The 24,378-nt window shown below is 33.7% G+C and overlaps 1 protein-coding gene across 1 annotated transcript in view; it reads left to right on the top strand.

The window, feature by feature from the left end:
• Nucleotides 1-24,378, top strand: part of TMPRSS11F (transmembrane serine protease 11F) — a 70,254-nt gene that overhangs the window by 21,470 nt on the left and 24,406 nt on the right. Inside the window, exons 2-3 of the mRNA XM_066384823.1 lie at nt 7,793-7,950; nt 14,909-15,027. Coding sequence (XP_066240920.1) covers nt 7,793-7,950; nt 14,909-15,027 — 277 coding nt within the window. The remainder of the gene's footprint in view (nt 1-7,792; nt 7,951-14,908; nt 15,028-24,378) is intronic.

Genomic DNA, 24,378 nt, shown 5'->3' with positions numbered 1-24,378 from the left:
ATTCCAAAATTCTCCTAAACACTTAATATTTCTCACTTTCTATCTAAAATATATAGTTTTATTTCTTTAGTTAATTGATTAATTTTTCTATTGAGTGAGCATCTTAAAAATGCTATTAGTCAAAATTTTTCTTTGACTTACAAATAAATTCATGGTCATATTCCTGTTATGATAATGAGAAGTTGTTGTGCTTGTGAACAACAGGTCATAGGTGCAGGATATACTTAACCAGTATCACATACTGGGGAACTCCCTTTATCTTTCAAGGACTAGCTCAGCTGTCACATTGTCTGAGATGTCTTTTCTATACCCATTTCTGTCCCATTCCCAAACAACTTTCTTACTCAATCCTTCATGTTTTTTTATAGTAGTACTTGGTAAGCCTTTATTTTCCATGACACTACACTGATTCTATTATTTTATGTCTTTTTATTTAACATAAACCCCTGGGATACAAAGTCTATGTTATTTTGTTTTTTAAATATTTTTGTATTCTGAGTGTTTAGAATATATTTGGCATATAAGAAAATGTTCTTAAGATGAATTAAATTAAGGATTAAAAAAGGACATGCAACAATCTAGCTGACCATAACACACATCATGTGGCTCTGAGTAGGTTCCAAGTTGAGTACGAGCTGAGTTTTATCTAGAAATGACACATTTACATTAATAAAACAATTGTCATTTTATTAATATGTAGTTTGGGGACCATTTTGCATGAACTCAATGGTCACACTGTAAGACTATGATGAAGGAAAATTACTGGTAAAACTCATAATCTGTTTGGAGTTCAGAAAAAGTAGATGATAGCCAAGATTACAAGGCTTAGACCAAGCTTTGCCTCTGTAACAACAAATGAAATACTGTAGTTTTAGTGATATTTATTATTAAATGGCTCTATTTTATATATACATATATGCATATGAAATATATATATTAACAGCTTTGTTTTATAGATTCTCACATGAAGATTAATGATATAAAAAATATACTTAAGTTGAGGCCTGAGGGACTGGGACGTGTCCCCATGATATTATATTTCACATATATTTATATGCTATATATTGTAAATGTATTTTTGTTATGAGATTTACACTTTTTCTTGAATTTATTGGGGTGACATTGATTAATAATGTTATACAAGTTTCAAGTGCACAATTCTACACCACTTCATCAGTATATGGCATTGTGTGTCCACCACCCCAAGTCAAATCTCCCTCCATCACCAACTATTTCCTGTCTACCCTCCTCCACCTGTTTCCACCTCTTTCCCTCCTGCAATTCCCACAGATTAAGTATATTTTAATTTAACTCTTTAAGAAGAAACAAACAGATTAACTTTGGGAATTCTGGAATAAGACTCATTTAGGCATGAATAGGCTATCTTCATTATCATGACTTATTTGTAATTCATTATTCTCTAATCTGGTGAAAAGTACTATGATTTTTTATTTTCATATTTCATTGAATTTTTGAATAGTTTTAATTCATGGATTCTCACATTAAGATCAGTAATCTAAATCATACACCTAGACTGAGGAACTGGGGCATGTCTTAATTATATAACAATCTCTCCATTGTGCCTAACATAAGAGAGACACTTGTGCTATTTAATGCACAAATATATGATGAAGGTAACTTACTTTTGCACACTTTAACTTAAACTACATAGTTAGAACTCCAATTAATTTGTCAAAAATATCTCTATTCTAAAAAAAATTCTATAAAAAAGAGCTATGCTAATTGCTCAAATAAACTTCTTAAAAGTTCAAGACTAAACTAGCCATAGCTTTTCTCTAATAAGCAATTGTCATATGTTCAACAATCAGCCATCTCTGATATACCAATATACTTATTACAGTTCATTACAACTGGTGCTATAGTTATTAGGAGGGGCCAGGCTTTTTAACCTATTTATTTAGGTATGATTACAGTGCATATCATTAAAGATGCTGCCTCTAAAAGAGGACATAATTCTAAAGCTTAATTAATAATCTACACAGGTGGCATTTTGGAGGGGCAATATTACAGGTACAATAGCTCTCTTGAACAAACTATTATAAGGCTGTCTAGAGAGAACGGTGTTAGACTGAGCTTTTTAATACATACAACTTTTTGGTCTGTGATAATGTAGTTAGCTTACTGTATCTGGCCAAGTTAAGTCATAAGAATGAAATAGTAGCTTAGACTCAGAAAAAATGTAAGCAGGGGCTACCTCTGTAGGAATATAGGAAGGATGTTTTCTGCTAAAGAAACTGAAATGTTTCTTTTAATAACAAAATTTTTAAGCCATGAAATATTCACTGGTTTATAGCTGCTTCTCCATAATAATGTTTTCAGTGACCAGTTCATCCAACAGGTCAAGTTATTTTTCAGTGCAAGCACTTCACACAATTTTCATATGCCAGGAACAGACTTGCAACCATCCTCCACATGTCAGATCTCTTCTTACTCTTCATGTATTGGCAAAAATGTTACCTTCACAGAAAGGACTTTCTTACCCAGTGGTAGAGCGTCGGCCTGGCGTGCAGAAGTCCCGGGTTCGATTCCTGGCCAGGGCACACAGGAGAAGCGCCCATCTGCTTCTCCACCCCTCCCCCTCTCCTTCCTCTCTGTCTCTCTCTTCCCCTCCTACAGCCGAGGCTCCACTGGAGCAAGGATGGCCTGGGCACTGGGGATGGCTCCTCGGCCTCTGCCCCAGGCGCTAGAGTGGCTCTGGTCACAGCAGAGCGACGCCCCGGAGGGGCAGAGCATCGCCCCCTGGTGGGAAGAGCGTCGCCCCCTGGTGGGTGTGCCGGGTGGATCCCGGTCGGGCGCATGCGGGAGTCTGTCTGACTGTTTCTCCCCGTTTCCGGCTTCAGAAAAATACAGAAGAAAAAAACAAAAACAAAAACAAAAAAGAAAGGACTTTCTTACCCACTTTTTCCAAGTAGACTTCTTTCCCAACCCAACCTATACCTTCTTGTTTTTGATCATGGACACCATATTCAACTGCTTCCTAGCTCTTACTACCAGTCATAAGAATCTCTATGTTTATTAGTTGTATCTGTCTCCCTTTTTTTTACTGTAAGCACTATGATAACAAGGACTATGTATTTATAGTTTATTTACTGTGTGTTCAATAACTATTAGTACCTAAAACATGGTGAATGTTTATGATACAAATTATTTGTTGAGTATTTAATAATAACACTTAGGTTTTAGAATTCTTTAACTTTTATATGAAAATTATTCTTCTAGATCTAGGATCTAGACTGCATTTTTTAAATTTATCATTCATTCATTTATTCCAAGAGCACCAAAATTTATTTAAGGAATTATGCTGGATATTAGAGTTAGATAAAAAGTGATAGAATAACCTGTTATTTTTTCTCAATGATATTTTTTCTGATAATTTTTATTTCTATAGTTTTTCAAAAATTATCAATTACCTCTACGTGATTTATAAAAAAGTTCTCACAACAACCTTGAGAAGTGAAGGATATTATTACCCAATTTTAACACACAAGGGTTTCTTAGAATTAAGATAACAGGGTCAGTATGTAACTACACAAGGTTTAATTCCTCAGATTTCTGATGCTGAATTTTGTTTCTTTTTTTAATTCTCTTTTCACTTGTACATCATTACTATAACCATTATTTCAGTTCTATTTAAAATACCAAAAGGTTTGAGTTCCTGTTTTTTATTTTAATAGATTTCTTTAGAATGACATGGACTTCCAAACATCGACAGTTATTTTATCACTACACTAATGTAATATCATAACAATGCCATTTTTATTTGATGTTTGCATTGAAGCATTAAATCATAAGGCATTTTCCTAGAATGTTATTAGGAAAAAACTTGTGGATTTTATTTTAGATATTTTGGGTTTCTTGTCTTCAGGCTGAGCATTATGCTTTTATTTTAAATCTGCTGGTTAGTATGTGGAACCAGTTGAACTAGTCTGAACATTTTTACACTGAAAACAAATAGATTTACTTTCTCAATGTTTATGCATTTAGAAATGTTTCTTATTAATTTTCAAATCTAGAAACAATTATTTTTATAAATTTATAAAGAAAACACATGAGGCCTGACCAGGCGGTAGCACAGTAGATAGTGTTGGCCTAGAATGCTGAGAACCCAGGTTCAAAATTCCAAGGTTGTTGGCTTTAACATGGGCTTATCCAGCTTGAGCCTGGGCTCACCAGCTTGAGCAAGAGGTCACTGGCTAGAATGTGGGACCATAGACATGACCCCATGTTTGCTGTTTTGAGCCAAAGGTTTCTAGCTTGAGCAGGGGTCACTGGCTTGGCTGGAGCAGCACCACCCCAGCCCATCAAGGCACCTATGAAAAAGCAATCAATGAACAACTAAGGTGCTACAATTATAAATTGATGCTTCTCATTTCTCTTCTTTCCTGTCTGTCTGTCCCTGTCTATCCCTCTCTCTCTCTCTCACTAAAAAAAGCAACACATGAGTAACTTTGAAAGTAATTGTGTTGAATTACAGATAACTCTGGAGAAAATATGGAAATATACAATAAACTGTCAGATCATCTAAAGAATTATATTTATATTTTTTAATTACAGCTGACATTCACTATTATTTTATATTAGTTTCAGGGGTACTGCATAGATATTAGACAATTATATAATTTGCAAAGTACTCCACTGATAATTTTAGTACCTACCTGACACCATACATAGTTATTACAATATTATTGACTATATTCCCTATGCTGTACTTTACATCCCTGTGACTCCTTTGTAACCACCAATTTTTTTGAAGGATTTTTTTAAAAACAAAACCCAAAATGGAACAAAATAGAGCAAAACAAAGCCATTAGCTTCTGTGAAGGCAACAAATAGGACTATCCTCTCATAGTTTATTTGTATTATTTATGTGTACTATTTTGGATCCTAACAAAGCCATAAAAGGTTTCTATTCCTCATTTCACAGATGAGAAAACTAACTAACTTGCTATTTTAGCAAAACCAGGATTAAACCCAGTTGATTTGTGTTTATTTCTGTAATAAAAAGGCAGTCACTGTCTAACACACGCCATTTTCCATTTAACCTTGAAAAGGTTGCTTTAATGGAGGAATAAGTTTGAGTTGTCTTTTCCTTCTCCATTTAAATGTTTCTCCATTTTTATTTCCTTTATTAGGAAGAAAATAAAACAAGGCTAAACAGACAACATTTCGCCCAAAAAAACTAAACACTAAAGAACTAACTTATGCTTCATGCTCTCCTTTATACAGAGTCAATGCAAGGTACTGTTAAAAAGTTCTATTTAGATTAGACTCATATTCAGAATAAATGAATAAATAATTGTCCTGTGCAAATCAGAAGAAACATATAGGATTATATAAAGAGGTTTTAAATATTATGAAAATAAAAAAAATTTTTCAAAGTTTGAACCAGTTGCATACTTAAAATCATATTTCTAACTTATAGCCCAGTTCTGAAAGTTTATCACACACTTAAGACTGCCTTAAATTTTTGTTTATTTAGGGAAAACACCACGTCCTTTGCGCTTTGGTATCTGCTGTCTCCTCCTGCCAGCTATACTTTAAAGCACAGAAATGAATATTTGGTAAAACTTACTTCAACTTCCACATGAAACAACAGTCAACATTGCAGTATATCAAACTGAGAATAGTGAATTGGCAAACAAAACTCATTTTAAAATTAAATACGACCATGATGAAACCTCCTTTACAATGATCCAGTGTTATCATGATGTCATACGTGGTTATCATCCCCGTAACTAGGACAGAATTTTATTTTTGTCATTCTTTACTTTGTGAAGGGTTTAGGATACAGCAATCAAATTGAAAAGACTTAGGAAAAAAAGAAAGTGAGGATTTAAACAAATTGCAGCAACCAAAATATTCACACAATAAATAATCAGAAAAACTTAATACCATTGCTTTTGGAAGTGGTAACATCACTTAGGTGAGAAGGTAGACACTGTACATGGGGGCATTAGAAACTTATTTGTTTTTTTCTGGGTCATGTGGCACTAGCTAACAGTTCATTAGGGTTATGCAAACAGGTGTCAGGTGTCGGAGACACAGTAAAAATAAAATAAATCAAGGACCATTGGCTCAGACCCAGGTGTAAGGACACAATCATTTACCTGGACATTGAAACAAAGGATCTATTAATTCTTGTCTTGTCACACAGATAGACAATCAGTCAACAAAACTCAAGGGCTGGAACTAAATTTTCTCCTTTCTACCCCACTGCGTCAGCCTCAGTTCTGGCCCTCACCATCTTTCTCTTGGATCTTCAAAATGACCTCTAAAACAGTCTTCCTGCCTGTACTTTGACTCTAATTCCCATCTTCATTCAGAGCTCTGCGATTATTCTAAATTCTCAGTCTTCTTAAAACTTTGTATTGGCTCTTTTCTACTGCAGAGTCAATTTCAATCTCTTTACTTTGAGTTATGAGATTGCCCATGATCTGGTCCAACCCAGCAGCCTTACCATGCCCTCTTTCTAGGACAGCGGTGCTATGAAAGACTTGCAACTGTGAGTGAACATACTTTAAGAGACCATAAAATTTTGGAAAACAATAGCTATTTTTATGTACATATTCATATTTCCAGTGTTAATTATTTGTAATAAATGTTGTTTCACATTGTCAGTTTCTGTGTTTTGGGTTTAGTTTTTGTTCCACATTCTATATTTTCTTTTTCTTTTTTCATACCTGAAGAACTTTTATCACTCAAAGTTTTAATTATGTTGCCTTCTTGATGAAATCTTTCAACACCTACAGATCTCCAAAAAGTAGTTTTCTTGTACAGAGCTTTATTTTGGTACAGTCCACACTATACATTAAATACTTGTTTCATTCAGCATCTGTATTTTTTTGGAATTGTGGGTATCCTAGGATTAAAAAAGATATCTTAAAATCTTTATACCTCTAGGGCCCTCGAACAGTTTCTGAAACATTATTAAAATGTGGTAGGTACTATTCTAAAGACTTTCTGTTATCTCATTTAATGAATAAAGTTCATAAATAAATACTTAATAGATAACATTAAAAACAAGATTGCTTACAAAAATCTCACTTGCATAATATTAAATATTGAATATCATTTGGGGATTCAGAAAATAAGTAATACCAACTTTCAAGTTGGAGAAAAATAATTTAAATGGCTTAAAATATTTTGGGGTAGGCAGGTAGTGCATGAGTTGAAAGAGGTAAGAGTCAAGTAGAAATAAAATCTTTATTAGGACTGGAGTCTTATCAAGTACAATTCACAATTTGTGATTTCATGGGTAGGTGCTAATAAAATGTGAATAACCATGATCAAGTCTTCAAAAATAATGCTGCTACTTTTTAAAAAGGACATTACAAAAAATTTAAAAGTATTAAATTAAAAGTATTTATGTTAAAATCTTTTAATTTTAATCAAATAAAACTGATAAAATTATTATGTAACTTTGCTGCTAAAAACTCCTATATTAAAATATGAAAATACTATTTATATATTACCTTTCATATTTGTTTTTCACCACCCAAATTTCAAGTTGCCAATATATAACACAGAATGCAATGGAAAGATAGTCCCATTTTTATGTCAACATCAGAAAAAGCTTTAACTAAAACTAATACTGTGATTAGGATGTTGGGGAAGGGTATACAAATTAAAATCTGTGTTCTTTTCAATATCTAAGTATCCTATTGTTATTTAGTAGTATGAACTATTTTCACAGAGGATTAAAGCAAGTAAACATACAGTACAGCCATATGAATACTATTTTTACTGTTTTTTTTTCTTTCCATTATCACAGACCAGTTGAATTTGAATTTTCAGAAGCTGATTACCCACCAGTTGAATATCAAAGAAAACAGCAATATTGGGACTCTATTCGGCTAGCTATTTTCACACTGGTAATTGTAGCGATCATAGGAATTACAATTGGTATTGTTGCTCATTTTGTTGTTGAGGGTAAGTATCCAGGTCACATTTCTATTGCTTAAGTGCTCTATGACTTAATATCTTGAGATTGTCAGTTATATAAAAAATTCAATTTGTATGATATCAACATTTTAATTAGTAATCCTTTACTGATGTTAAATTATATTTTTCTCTGGTATTGAGCTCTGTGTTATATACTTCCAACCAGTGAAGCTTAAAATATTGATAGACACATCTGAAAAACATACATATTTAAAAATAGAAATAAAGTAAAAGATAATTTTCAGAATAAAGAAAATTACATCATGTTTTGAGTTTAATATACTTTTATCAAAATCCATATATTGAGTTGCCCCAAGAAAAGCTGATGATATGAGGAAAGTTACCTAAAACACATTTTTAAAGGGTTAAAGAGCAAACATTATTTCTGAAGGAAAAAGAGATTGTTTTATGACTAGGGAAAGAAAAAAAACTTAGGTATAATTCCACATTATGTGCAAAAATGGATAGTTAGTACCACAGTAAAACCAAGAGACAATCAACCAAGATTCATTTAATATGTACATGTATAATCGCATGTGACTGTGAATTTGCCTAAAATTTTACAGAACCATATGACTTATAACAATAAAACCATACTTGAAAGGACTCCCAGGAAGAGATGACTATTGTCTAGCATGCCCAGCTTAATTTTCTACCCACTTTTTGCTGAATTGATAATATCCATTTCTCAGACTCTCATAACTTAAAAAGATAAACCAAGTTACCCTATCAATTGTGTTTTTGTTGTTAATTATCTTCTTTGTGTTAAAATGCAATAAACTAGTTTTGTTTTTAAAATGCTTTCCACCCCCCAATATGGCAGGTGTTCAAAACAGTAAAAGTAAGAAGATAATAAAAATGATGGCAAAAAAGTATTTTACAAGATATTATAGAGGTTGTAGTATGCTGAATAATGCCCCTATCACAAATCATCTGTCTTATTTCTTACAATTTATCTTATATAGTAAAAGAGACTTTGTGGATGTGATGAAATTGAGGATTCTAAGAGAGAGAGAGATTATTCTGGATTTCCCAGATGAGCCATAAATGTAACCTAAATATTTTTATAAGAAAGAGTCAAGAAGGTCAAAGGAGAATAAGGTCATGTGACAAAAGAAGCTGAGGGAGAAGAAGACAATGTGATGTGTGATCACAGGCCAAGAAAGGAGGATAGTCTCTAAGAGCTGAAAAAGGCAAGGAAAAAGACATCCCCTTGGTACCTCCGGAAGGAACCAGCTCTACCAATATGTTTATTTTAGCCCTGTAAAATTCATCTCAGACTTTTGATTGCCAGAACTGTAAGAGAATTCATTTGTGTTGTTTTAAGCCACTGAATTTGTGCAAATTTGTTACAGCAGTAATAGGAAACTAATACAGAAGTTAGTACTCAAGAATTTGAGAAATCTATTATGTGATAGATTTCCATGCAGTTAATTATGCATTGCCTAATTATAGATGGAAATTTATTAAGAAAAAGGAGAAGATAGTCTATGATAAAGGACAAATAAGCGGAAGGGGATAAAATAGAGGTATCTGAGATGACACACACACCCCAAAAAAGTAACTTATGTATTTTTATAGCATAAAACCAAGTCAATGTAGAAAATTCCATTGTAGTAACCAAGATAACATTAAGAAGAAGAAAAATAATTTAAAAATAGTAATTTTAAAGAGTAAAAAAGAGGAAAAAGAGTAAAAATAATGAAGTATGTGAAATAATCAAAACAGAAATATGGATTTTGGCAGATTTGATAAAATTTACATAATCAGAATTGAATTGTATTTGATGGAGTTATTTTTATTTTAAAGAGCTCAAAAACTATGAATGATCAGCTTTCGTTGTATATAATTCTGACCAACTATTTACTGTCTGATATATAAGAAAATTTAAAATAAAGATTATAAAATAATACAATGACGTTTAGAATATTAACAGTTATCCTCCAACCAGTGACTACCAGGAACACATCTATAGTTGGACTTTGGACTGATTACATGTTGCAGGGAAGGAAGGTATATGCACATGCCATGGGGAACCATGGGATAGGTTAGTCAGACATTGTTAGAAAGGACGGATTAGGAGGTTTTGACTTGTGGTAATTCTTTTGGGAGAGGGTTTTCTCTAGATTGAATGCTGTCAGGATGTTGGACTAATTCTATGATTTCAAATCTCAATAAATCTTATCTATAAGGCAAAGGCATTGAAGTGAGGGTAAAATTTTAACTGTTAGAGAAGGAACAGTCACTCATAATAGCCAAGATAAGGAGATGTTCTATCGTCTTTATTTGTTTGCTTGGATGGTGTTTTTGTTTGAGCTCAACATATCTGTGGAATGGTCTAGTATTTGTCATTGTCTATTTTGTCACAGGGTTGCTTTGTCTAATATTGACGTTCTATGAAACTGTTTATGTTCAAGGGGACAATACCAAGGCTTAGGTGATAGTAGTAGGCCAGCACCTGAATGTCAGGGGCCATGTTTTCTCTTTCTCAGGTTTTATATTTACAAGTCCATACATTCTTGGATATCACTTGAAAAGATAGTTTCTATGTTACTAATTAAATACTCAGTACCAGGCATGAATATTTCTAATGTTTTTCCTTTTTATTCTTAGAATTCCCATCTGGATTTTCCTTTTTTTATTTAATTGAAGGAAAATAAAATATTTTAAAAATGAAATTTCATTAGAACATGAAATAAATGTAACAACATTATACATATATTTGGAGCTTTGTTTCTACTCAATAGTGTTGTAGGAGTCATCTACTTTTTTGTAGGTAGATTTAGCTCATTTATTTTCAATATTGACTACTAATATTCTGTTGTCTTAAACATGCCATAATTGACTCATCTCTTCAAATATTCATGGGCAATTGGGTGGTTCCAAGTTTTAGACACTAAACAATACTGCTGAGAACCTTCTTATATGTATATCTTGGTACACATGCATCATAGTTTGTCTAGGGAACATTTGCAAATATAGAATTGATGGGTCTATGGGCATGTGCTTTTATAACTTTATAGATATTACCAAGCGATTTCTATCAGTGCTGTATAGGAGTTTCTGTTGCTTTATATGTACACACCATCACTTGCTGTTGGCATTACTTTATATATTTGCTAATTTGGTGTACACTGTAGTGCTATCATTGTAATTTGAATTTGCATTTTCCTGATTACTACTGATTTTGGACACCTATTCATGTATTAATTGATCATTTTAATTTTCTATTTTTGTGAAGTGGGTGTTCAGATCTTTTCTCCATGTTTTATTGTCATGTGTTTTATTGATTTGGGTAGTTTTTTTTTTTATATTCTGGATAGCTATCCACTGTCAGTTATATGTGTTACAAATATGTTCTGCCAATGAAAAATATAATGGGACATATATATTTAATGGTAATACCTTCATAATTATATGAGAATCTTTTAATATTAGTGATTAAAACACACTACTGTTCACATGAAATATGACATTAACTAGAAAAAATTCCAACAATGAGTTCTTCATTATCTGGCTTTTGGTTTTTTTTATTTACCTAGGATTACATTTTTGAACAAATATTTTCATGGTTCAGATTAATTTTTTTAGTATTATTTATAATTTCTTAGGATATCTTTTGTTATGATGTAAAAACACATCAGTTTTGTAAAGAGATGCACAAAATATTTTGAAGAACATAGTCTTTAGCATTGTATTTTTATAAAATCCAGAAACTCAGTTTTCTAAACCTATTTTTAAAGCTTGACTTTTTGAGATCTACTGGTAAAGTCTGAGTTAGGGTAGCATCATTTGTCTTCCCATTCTGCAGAACTGGTTTCACTTCCAGGAATGTAGGCAATATATTATCTTTTGAGATTTAGGGTCAAATCTAAATATTTTAATATCAGACCCACCATATACTAGTTGGGTGATGTTGGGAATGTTACTTTTTTACTTTACCAAACTTCAGTCAGTTAAAATAATGTTTTTTTTAAAAAAGAAAGATAAGCAAAAATAATATCAGTTACTTCTAGATGTTAGAGTTATAGATCATTTTTATCCTTTTATATACTTGTCTGTTAATTCCAGAGTTATTGATATCACATCTGTCATTTGAAAATGTTATAAAATAAATAATTAATTAAAAATTAGGATGTTGAGCACAGTTTCATAAAATGCACTTATAAATGTTGAATATTAAAATATTAATTAATTAATTGCATTTTATAAAGCTTGAGGCACTTTTCTATTTATTTATATTACCTGAAGTGGTGTTTGCATTTCAAATGCAAAAAATCAGTATGCAAATTTAGACAAATGCTTAGTTTGTAGTAGTCTCAATATAAATTCTAAAGGGAATGTGCAAAGAATATGCTCAAGATGTAGGCAGGATCTAGGTCAAGAAAAACCTCTGTAGGTCACAACAAAGAGCTGAGACTCCTTTTCATATGCAATGGGGAAAAAATCAAAACATTTTTTTAGAGAGGCAAATTAGTCAATATTTTAATTCAAAAAGATTTTTCTGCTACTATGTGGGTAATAGATTTAAGGAAAACAGAACTTGAGGCTAGGTAATAGAAAGTTGTTACATTTTCTAGACAATAAATAATGAGGAACTGAACTAGAACACTGTTGGCAGTAGCATTTGTGAACATAGGATGAATTTTTAAAATGTGAGTGTTAGGGTGGCGCAGGGGGATAAAGGATCAACCTGGAACACCGAGGTCGCCTGTTTGAAACGCTGGGCTTGCCTAGTCAGAGCACATATGGAAAGTAATGCTTCTTGCTCCTCCTCCTTCTCTCTCTCTCTCTTCTCTCTCTCTCTCTCCCCCCCCCCGAAAATTTAATAAAGTCTTAAAAAAACTTTAAAAAAATTAAATCAACACCAAAATAAAATAAAATAAAAATAAAAAATAAAATGTGAATGATAATATTGTCAGAACTTGCTGATAATTAGGAAGATAGCAAAAGTAACTCCAAGATTTCTAGTCTAGGTGATGAAGTAGATTGTAATGGTAGCACGTAAGATAAATTATCTAGATAGGAGGACTTTTTTAAATAGAAAGTCATTTCGTTTGGATAAACATTAGCTGGGTGGTTGATGAAGACCTGAATTAAGGATGTAGCTCATCTGGATGGAATAAAGGATTTGATAATTATCAATAGGTTGCATCCATAGAATTTAAAGACTGCAAGAATGATTTGATGTTGAAAATGAGGATGACACCAAGCTTTGGGTGATTGTGTGGATGATAGCACTGTTCATGAAGACAGAAAATGTAGGAAGTACTGCAGATTTGAGTACAGGAAGAGGTAAATTATTATTTTCCTTTGGAAATATATATGATTCTTATTGGATATCCAATAAATGGTCCCTTGTAGTTAGAGAATTGAAGTTCATGGCAAAAATCTGGTCTAGCAATAAAAATACTGAAGTCATTAGCCCTGGCCAGTTAGCTCAGTGGTAGAGCATCAGCCCAGCATGTGGCAGTCCCAGGTTTGATTTCCAGCAACGGCACACAGGAGAAGTGCCCATCTGCTTCTCCACTCTTCCCCCTCTCTTTTTTCTCTGTCTCTCTCTTCCCCTCTAGCAGCCAAGACTGCATTGGAGCAAAAGTTGGCCGGAGCTCTAAGGATGGCTCCATGGCTTCCACCTCAGGTGCTAGAATGGCTCTGGTTGCAATGACGCAATGGCTTAGATGGGCAGAGCATTGCCCCCTGGTGGACATGCTGGGTGGATGTTAGTCGGGCACATGTGGGAATCTGTCTCTCTGCCTCCCCACTTCTTCTTCAGAAAAATACAAATAAATAAATAATAAAAGAATTTGAAGTCATCAGTTGTTAAACTAATTACACAGGGAGGTTATTGGACTGAGGTTGTTCTAATGCCTTGGTAGCTTATGTAACCAACAAAAACCTAAACCACAGTCAAGGCACTCTTATTTGAGAAAATTAAATTTAAAAACAACCAAACACAACAGCCTTTCTCATATAAGGCAACCATTTAAGCTGTAGCTAATCAAATAATTTCCTTGCTTTGCTTCTGCATCTTCTTCATAAAATTTCCCCTAAGTCCTATTGATGAAGTAACCCCAACCATTTTTGATTTGGCACTGCCCCATTGGAATTGGTGTTTTCACAAATAAACTTGAAATTTTAAATATGTTTTGGTTTATCATTTAATAACAAATAGTTGATGGTTGAGGCCCTCACAGATAAGATTACCCAGAAGGAGTTATTTAACATGATGATGTTAAGGATAGAGCATTGGATGGCTCAGTAGAGAAATAGGAATACAGAACTCTCCAAAGAGTAGCCAGGGAGGAAGAAAGTATATTAGAAAATGGCTTCATAAAGCTAAAGATGGAGTTTCAAGGAACATGGTTAAGGCTGCAAAGAAATCAAGAAAATAAAGAAAGGTGGCTATTTGATATTACAGCTGTGGTCCTTGACAATGGCAGTTTCAGTGGTGTGTTAGTAGATTACAGAGAATTGAGAAGTGAATGGGAAATAGAAAGTGAAAGCAATAAATACAGTCTTCTATTTAAATAAGCTTATCAGTGGTTTAAAAAATAAATAATAGTCCTTTTGATGTATCTTCATAATACACCTTAGCTATGATATATCTATATTATAATTCTTTGAGAACATTGATAATTTTATATGACTTTCCACAATTGCTTTTAATGTTTACTTTTTATTGTACATTGCATGTCCAATTGTATGAATATTTTGATATGCATAAACACTCTAAGTGAGGTATTCTGAAAGTATAATTTGAGGTGTGAATTTTCTATTCTAGCTGGCTACAATGATGAGATAACTAAATATTTGAAAAAATGTTCATAATAACTTTTGTACTAAGAAAAAATAAACTGCGTTATTGTAAACCTGTTTCCTGAGGTTGAGGGACAGGAACTGATTATATTTATTCATAAATTTTTTGTTTATTTTTACCTTTCAGATGACAAGTCATTTTACTACCTTGCCTCTTTTCAAGTCACAAACCTAAAATACAGAGAAAATTATGGATTAAGAACCTCAAAAGAGTTTATACAAAGGAGTCATCAAATTGAGAGAATGGTAAGCCCAACAGAAATTTTTTTTTTAATTATTTTTTTAATGGGGTGACATCAATAAATCAGGATACATATATTCAAAGATAAGAAGTCCAGGTTATCTTGTCGTTCAATTATGTTGCATATCCATCACCCAAAGTCAGATTGTCCTCTGTCACCTTCTATCTTGTTTTCTTTGTGCCCCTCCCCCTCCCCCTTTCCCTCTCCCATTCCCCCCTCCCCCCCGTAACCACCACACTCTTATCAATGTCTCTTAGTTTCACTTTTATGTCCCAACTACGTATGGAATAATGCAGTTCCTGTTTTTTTCTGATTTACTTATTTCGCTTCGTATCATGTTATCAAGATCCCACCATTTTGCTGTAAATGTTCTGATGTCATCATTTCTTATGGCTGAGTAGTATTCCATAGTGTATATGTGCCACATCTTCTTTATCCAGTCATCTATTGACGGGATTTTTGGTTGTTTCCATGTCCTGGCCACTGTGAACAATGCTGCAATAAACATGGGGCTGCATGTGTCTTTACGTATCAATGTTTCTGAGTTTTTGGGGTATATACCCAGTAGAGGGATTGCTGGGTCATAAGGTAGTTCTATTTTCAGTTTTTTGAGGAACCACCATACTTTCTTCCATAATGGTTGTACTACTTTACATTCCCACCACCAGTGTATGAGGGTTCCTTTTTCTCCACAGCCTCTCCAACATTTGCTATTACCTGTCTTGTTAATAGTAGCTATTCGAACAGGTGTGAGGTGGTATCTCATTGCCGTTTTGATTTGCGTTTCTCTAATAGCTAAAGAAGATGAGCATCTTTTCATATATCTGAGCCCAACAGAAATTTTTAAAGTTTATAAATGTGTTTTTCTGTTTCATTTTAAATGTGGTTATCATAAGTACTGTATTTCCCCATGTATAAGACGCACCTTAATTTGGGGGCCTGATATTTGAAAAAAAATATATTACATAAAGTTATTGAACTAAAGTTTTATTCATCATAAAATTCATACAACTCCTCATCACTGTTAAAACTCCCATGCATTAGCTTGTCCTCATGTGTCTGATGACAAATCACTGTCTTCATATATTGCCTCATCCTCAGTTTCATCTATGGCATTTGAAATGCCACAACCACTGTGTAAGACTCACCCAGTTTTTAGACCCCAAACTTTTTGGAAAAGGGTGCATCTTATACATGGGAAAATATGGTACTTAACCTCTCCATGACTCAATTTCTTTTCCTGTGAAATGAGGATAAATAGTATCTAGATTATACAGTTATGAGGATTAAATAACAATATATATAAAACATTTAAAATAATGTTCTTTACCATTAAATATATATAGATTAGAGTAGGTAACTAATTAGCACTTGAGAAGATTGATAATTGAAACAGATGTTTTCCCTATTTTTAACTTTATTTTCATTCTTGATTCATTTTCCCTAATCATTTTTAAATATAACAATTAGGATGGCCATATTTGCTTAACTATTTTGTTGATTTTGCTTTTAAAAGCATGTAGATAGTCACATACAAGGATATGTGTCTTTAATTCTTGCTATTAATCTCAAAATTAGTAATGGCCTTCAAATATTTTGGTTGCCTTTGAAAACTTACATATTTATCAAGTCACTTATAATTTTTAAAGTATATTAGGCAAGGTAAACTTTTACCTATCATAGCAGAAAGTCAAATAAAATGGTCTTTCATTTTTGTTCTCATGAAAAGAATGTCATTAGTGACCATAGATTTATTTAGAAAAATCAGTATTTTAACCTAGAATACACTCCTTTTAGCTTATGAGAGCTATTAGGGAAAAAGAAGTAATGTTTGTCTATGGAAAAGTAATGTTTCTATGATTAGCTATAGACACTGTCTCTTAACCAAACCTTGAACATTAAGCCCTCTAACAGTTCATTCATTGAACTCACATTTCTCTTAATTATTAACAATGTAGGGAACTATTTGCATGGTGTTTAGTTATCTTTATATAGGTTGATTTTAATGTTGAAAATCGACAAATAATATTTTCCGTTCCACAGCTATTCAGTGTTTGTCGCTTAACATAGCAATGTTTTTACAATTATTGTCACAATTTTATTTTTTTCTCATTTTATTGATTGGTTGGTGGGTTCGTTCAAAATTATGTTCAGATTATTTTATTTTTTATTAAAATATAATTGATATATAATATTATATTAGTTTCAGATATACAACATAATGAGTTGATATTTGTATTTATTACAAAATGACCACCACTTGAAGTCTACTTAACATCACACATAGTACTTTTTTAAATCATCATAAGAACTTTTAAGATCTACTCTCTTAGCAACTCTTTCAAATAGAGTAGTTCCTTCAGTAATGTCATTGTTATAAGGTTGATGAGAATGCATAGGTACTTAACTCTTATTTGTATCAATTAGTCTATGGTAAAATTTTTTTTCTTAAAGTCACAAAACCTATCAAAAATGTTAAGTGAAAACTTACTGTACAATACAGTGTTGATACCTATAGTCACCATGCTGTACATCACATCCCCATGATTTACCTATTTTGTAAGTGCAGGTTTGTACCATTTAACTACTTTCACCCATTTTGCCCATCTTCCCTCCCCTTCACTCTACTTCCTAAACTGATCTCCACATTCTCTTGGGGAACATCAGGTAGTTTGCTCCTGTTATTATACCAAACCCTAGGGCCAGTGCTTTAAAAACTTGTTTGTTTACATAAAAATGAATATAAATTGAAGTTCTGATATTTTCCAAACCCTCTATGAAACACTGGCTTTACCTTGGATATCAATGCTTAAAAAAATCCAAAAAACTAATACTATAAATGATATGATAATTATTGTTGGACAGGAAGATAACTTCTATGCACAGATAGTTTTAATATTGAAAGGTTGTTGATGTTGACTCTATACCTTTCTAAACTCATGTCTTAAAACTAGCTTTCCATGCCTGACCTGTGGTGGCACAGTGGGTCAAGCGTCGACCTGGAACACTGAGGTCGCCTGTTCAAAACCCTGGGCTTGTCCGGTTAAGGCACATATGGGAGTTGACGCTTCCTGCTTCTCTCCCTCTTCTCTCTTTCTCTCTCTCTCTCTCTCTCTTCTCTTCTCTAAAAAATGAATAAATAAATAAAAATAACTTAAAGAAAGGATAAAAAAAACTAGCTTCCCACCAGAATCCTCTTGATTGTTCTCTGTGTGTTCTAAAACTATTACAACTAAGTTAGAATCCTTAAAAAGTTTTTCTCTATCTTTTTTTTTCTACGTTAAGGAAGTAGCACAATACAGAAACACCTTTAGAGATACATAAAATTATCTCTAAAAACACTTTTTCATTAAAGTTTATTAAATCTTTTCCTAATTACAAGTTAAAAACCTCATCTGAAAATAGAAGATGTGGTGCCAATCTTCCAAATAATGGGCACATTCAAACAGACACACAGCAGAGCATTCTTGTTTGTCCCTGGCAGGTCAGATCCCAAAAAGCACAGTCTATGAGGAAGATTCTTGGTTAAATGATTTATTAAACTTAACCAGAAAAATCTTGTAAGAAAACGTGGGCAACAGGAAAAGACAGAGGAGGAAGCCAGACAAAGATGTGGTTTCAGAAGCGCAGTGCAGCCTCAGCTTGATTTCTGAGGAAGATCTGAAACCTGAATTACATCATCAAGGTGGTTCTGCACAGAAGTAAGAGGGCTAGGCTGTTTGTGTTATAACAATAAGGGCTGCCTGGGAAGGTGGAACATTAGATACCAGACATCGCTGAGAAAGGTGCTCTGGTCAGACAAGGGCAGGCCTCAGGGAAGTGTGGGTGTGAGCTGTTGTCAATCAAGATTTATAGAAGCTGGGACACGGGCATGTCTGTCTAGCAGTTTGGGTAGGGAACACATGTCTGCTACAATTGCTCATCACAATTCATCATCATCTAAGTAAATTCAGCTTCTTAAGACATTTCTTAATCCTAATCTTTCCTTTGCTTCTTTTTTTTTTCTTTGGCTCTATAAATGATCTCATCCTTTCCCATGATAAATAGGACACATTTGGTAAAATATATCTATATATCTATATCTATATCTATATCTATATATATATATATATATATATATATATATATATATATATATGACAGAAACCCAATTAATGATCAAAGAGAGAAAGAATGAAAGAGAAAGGTAGGCAGGGTTGGAGAGAGAGGGAAGGAAGGAGAGAGAGTAAAGAAAAGAAAAAGTGAGGGGGGGAAGGAAGGAAGGAAGGAAGGAAGGAAGGAAGGAAGGAAGGAAGGAAGGAAGGAAGGAAAGGAGGGAGGAAGGAAAAAAGGGAGGAAGGAAAAAAAAAGAAGACAAGACTTGGAAATATATAGAAATTTATTTAGTTTTGGGTATGCCTGGAGTCAAAGGCTCAAACAATGTTCTCAGGTTTTAATTAAAAAAAAAATAACACACAAATATATATATTTTTGTGTTCCCAGGTTATTAACTAAAGCAGGAAAAGACAATTTTCCATAATAGTCCTTGGAGGAAAGTATGGAGAACCAACTAGTTGGCCAAATTTGGAACACCTGCCCATCCCTACATTAGTTGCTTGTAGACTAAGAGAATAAAATTGTGCCTCCCTTGTGGGAGCCAAGAGGAGGGGGCAACTTTAGCTTTATTTGAATGATATAGAATGAGTTCTCTATAGGAAAGAGGGGACCTCTTAATGGAAAAGGGGAAGTACTGACAGATATACAATAATTCTAATTTCAAAATTTTAATCACTAACCCAGATTTCTCTGAAGCCCAGACTTGTAAGGTCTATTGTCTATGTGACCTTCCAGTTGGATCACTCGCAGGCACTTCAAAGTTATCGTATCATAATCAAATTCTTGAGTGTTGCTTCCCTATTCCATTCTCTTATTTCTATATTTTACCCCTCAACAAATGGCATCACTGTTCATCTAGTTGCTAGAATATCTACATTTCCCTTATCCTTATGTCTAATTCTTTATCAAGAGTATTTCTACTTTTTTATTTATTATTTTATTGAACTTATTGGGATGACATTGATTTGTAAATCCACAAGGGTTTCAAGTGCACAACTCAACAAACCACCAAGTACCCATCACATCATCCACTTTCTGCCCCTAGAAGCATTATCTCCATCCTAGGTCTAACACATTTCTTCATATGGGAAGCTTCCAGTTATCATTGCTTCTGCTGCAGGCTCCCTCTAATATCTCATCTACATAGCAACCAGAATAATCTTTTAAGAACACATTATGTTACAATTTTGCTTAAAATTTTGTAAGTGGCTTCTGAATGTGTTTAGAATATAATCCAAGCTCCTCTGTATTGATGAGTCTGCTTCTGTTTTGTTTGTTCATTTATTTTGCTCTTTAAATTTCACATAGAAATGAAATCATATGGCATTTGTTTTTGTCTGACTTATTTCACTTGGTATAATACCCTTTAGGTCCATCCATGTTGTCACAAATGCTATGATTTTATTCTTTTTTATGGCCAGGTAGGTACAATACTAGACTTAACCAGGTGGGGAGGAACACTTCATAAATCATATGAATGTCTAACCACTATGCTATACATTTGAAATTAATATAAAATAATATTCAGTGTCAACTGTAATTGACAAATTGTTTTAAAAAATTATTATTCTGACATAAAAAAATATCCAAGCTGCTCATGAAGGCCTCCAAGGAGCTGAATATTTTGGATCTAACTATTGCTCCTACTTTTATACTTTCCTCCTACTCACTGTTCTCTACCCATGTTGGCCTTCTTTTGGAGTCTCTCTGCACATGCCATTTCTTTTCCTGGAAGATTGTCCCATAGCGCTGCTCTTTCTGAAGCTTACTCCTTTCAATTCTTCAGCTATCACTTAAATGTCACCTCCATGAAGAGCCCCTCTCTATTATAGACCCCTAGACATTATTCCATATGATTTTACTATAATAGTTGGCTTTTTATTTATTACTGTCTATCTCGGTAGTCTGTGAGTCCAGGGACCACAGTGTTTTGTTCACTACTCTTTATCCAGTATAATCACCATGCCTGAAATGTAGGAGACTCCCAAATAAATGAGAAAAATGGAAAGAGACAGGGTGCAGTGAGAGAGTCATGAAGGGATGAAAAGCCAATTTTTCCCTCACAAGGCTGTTTCTTAACACTGTTGTTTAAGATTAATTATAGTTGAAGAATTCGTCAATTAATACAAGTGTTATTTGGGCAATACTGTTGAAGAATACCAAGATCTGTGTAATACAGTTTCTTCCTTATTGGAGCCAATAATATAATATATGTATGGAAGTTTGTCCATGGAAAATAATACAAATTAAAACTTAGATAATATAAGACATAAAAACATGATGTAACATTGTGAGAGCTGCCACTGTGCAGAATGTAGTTGTCAAATATATGACCCAATGATCAGTATTTTAAGAGTCCAGAGGAAGGAAAAATTCCTTTAAGCTAGCAGAAAACTTTCTGGAGAAAAAAGGGAAGTGGAATTTGTTTTCTTGATGTATTTGTCCTCTGCTGGTACATAGTTTCCTGACGGTAACAGGAAATCTGCACATTTGCCTGACTTATTTTCATAGGTGGATCTGGAAAGGGATTCCCTAGTTGGCATCTGGTAACTACTGCTCTTCCCTGAGGACTTAATCTGCATGTAGATCTCAGCCAGAGGGAAAGGCACAAACTCAATCTTGCCAGAAACAGCACTAGATTCACTATTAGTCAGAGCCACGCTATTGTTTCAAACATGTTATATTGTTTTTTTAATGCTGGAGTTTAAACAAGGACTACAATTGGTATCTGATTTTACAAAAGAGCTTTTCTACTTTTACCATGAGCTAACCCCTCTTGTCTTAAATAGAATAATCTCTAACAAAATAACCTGTTCTTTACTATGTGGACCAGAGAAAGGGAAGAATACAATTAACTTTGTAATCTGGACTAAGGGCACTAGTGAGTTCTTATTAGAAAAGTATTAACATGAGTTAAACATTTCCAGAAATTGAATACAATAAATAGGTGTCTGGAGAGGAGCAGCTTCCTTAGCCTTGTCAAACAACAGCTACCTCCCAAGAGGCTACCTGTGAGACTTAGAGTAAGGAAAAAAAAGATGTGAGGCCTTCTTAAGGGTTTCCTCTCTACATACACCTACCCGAACATCTGTGGTCCAAAAGATGCTGAATGATGTTTCTAAAATCACCTTCTAGTAAGAGATAGCTTTATAAATTGACAATGTACTTAACCACTATGTTGTCACATCTTCAGACTCACTTATGTTTTTCTAATTATTCATATACATGTGCATTTTTTTCTTTTTAAAAAATTTTATTTAGAAAATTAACTTTAATAGGGTGACACTGATCAATAAGAGTACATAGGTTTCATTTCTGGGTTCTCTGTTCTGTTCCATTGATCTATATGCCTGTTCTTATGCCAGTACCAAGCTGTTTTGAGTACAATGGCCTTGTAGTATAACTTCATATCAGAAAATGTGATACCTCCCACTTTATTCTTCCTTTTCAAGATTACTGAGGCTATTCATGTTCTTTTTTGATTCCATATAAATCTTTGGAATATGTGTTCTATATCTTTGAAGAACCCTGAAATAAACCCACACCTTTATGGACAACTGATATTTGACAAAGGAGGTAAGAGCATACAATGGATTAAAGACAGCCTTTTCAACAAATGGTGTTGGGAAAATTGGACAGCTACATGCAAAAAAATAAAACTAGACCACCAACATACACCATTCACAAAAATAAACTCAAAATGGATAAAAGACTTAAATGTAAGCCATAAAATCATAAGCATCTTAGAAGAAAATATAGGCAGTAAGTTCTCTGACATCTCTCGCAGCAATATATTTGCCGATTTATCTCCATGGGCAAGTGAAATAAAAGACAGGATAAACAAATGGGACTATATCAAACTAAAAAGCTTCTGCACAGCTAAAGACAATAATAACAGAATAAAAAGACAAACTACACAATGGGAGAATATATTCGAGAATATGTCTGATAAGGGGTTAATAACCAAAATTTATAAAGAATTTGTAAAACTCAACACCAGGAAGATAATCCAATCAAAAAATGGGCAAAAGAAATGAATAGACACTTCTCCAGAGAGGACATACAGATGGCCAATAGGCATATGAAAAAATGCTCAACATCACTAATCATTAGAGAAATGCAAATTAAAACCACAATGAGATATCACCTCACACCAGTCAGAGTGGCGCTCATCAACAAGACAACACAGAATAAGTGCTGATGAGGATGTGGAGAAAAGGGAACCCTCCTGCACTGCTAGTGGGAATGCAGACTGGTGCAGCCACTGTGGAAAACAGTATGGAGATTCCTCAAAAAATTAAAAATCAAACTGCCTTTTGACCCAGCTATCCCACTTTTAGGAATACATCCCAAGAACACCATAGCACTGTTTCAAAAGGAAAAATGCACCCCCATGTTTATGGCAGCATTGTTCACAATAGCAAAGATCTGCAAACAGCCCAACTGTCTGTCAGTGGATGAGTGGATTAAAAAGCAGTGGTACATATACAATGGAATACTATGGGGCCATGAAAAAAGAAGAAAATCTTACTTTTGTGACAACATAGATGGACATGAAAACTATTATGTTAAGTGAAATAAGCCAGGCAGATAAAGAAAAATATCATATGACCTCACTCATTTGAGGAATCCAATGAACAATGTGAACTGAGGAATGGAATTGATACAGAGGAGAGATCAAAGGGACCAGAGGAAAAGAGAACAGAAGGAAAGGGGATGATAGGATGGGATAAACCTGAAGGGAAGTGGGGAGGTTGCTGTGGGGAGGGGGGCAAGGGAGATGTTGAAGGGAATACGGGGGAAAGGGGATGCATTCAGTGCAACACTAGAATCTATGTAAACACAATAAATTAAAATCAATAAAAATGATTTAAGAAAAAAAAGAGTAGACTGGTTTCAGGTAAACATTTATATAGCATTTGACTGTTGATTATGTTGTGTACCCATCACCCAAAGTCAAATCATTTCCATCACCTTATATTTATCCCTCTTTATAACCTTCCCTCTACCCTTCTTCCAACCCCCTCCCCCACATCTCCTTCCCCCTGGTAACTACTTCACTTTTATCTCTGTTCACCTATGTATAAAATCATACATTTCTTAGCTTTTTCTGATTTCCTTAGTTCACTTGTATAATGTTTTCAAAGTCCACCCATGTTGTCATAAATTTCACTATGTCATCAATTCTTATGGCTGAGTAGTATTCCATTGTATATATGAACCACATGTTCTTTATTCAATCCTCTATCAAAGGACACTT

This window comes from Saccopteryx leptura, chromosome 5 (assembly GCF_036850995.1).
Source record: "Saccopteryx leptura isolate mSacLep1 chromosome 5, mSacLep1_pri_phased_curated, whole genome shotgun sequence".
Classification (NCBI taxonomy): domain Eukaryota; kingdom Metazoa; phylum Chordata; class Mammalia; order Chiroptera; family Emballonuridae; genus Saccopteryx; species Saccopteryx leptura.
The sequence above is the reverse complement of the archived record's forward strand: the minus strand, read 5'-3'. Positions and strand labels throughout refer to the sequence as shown.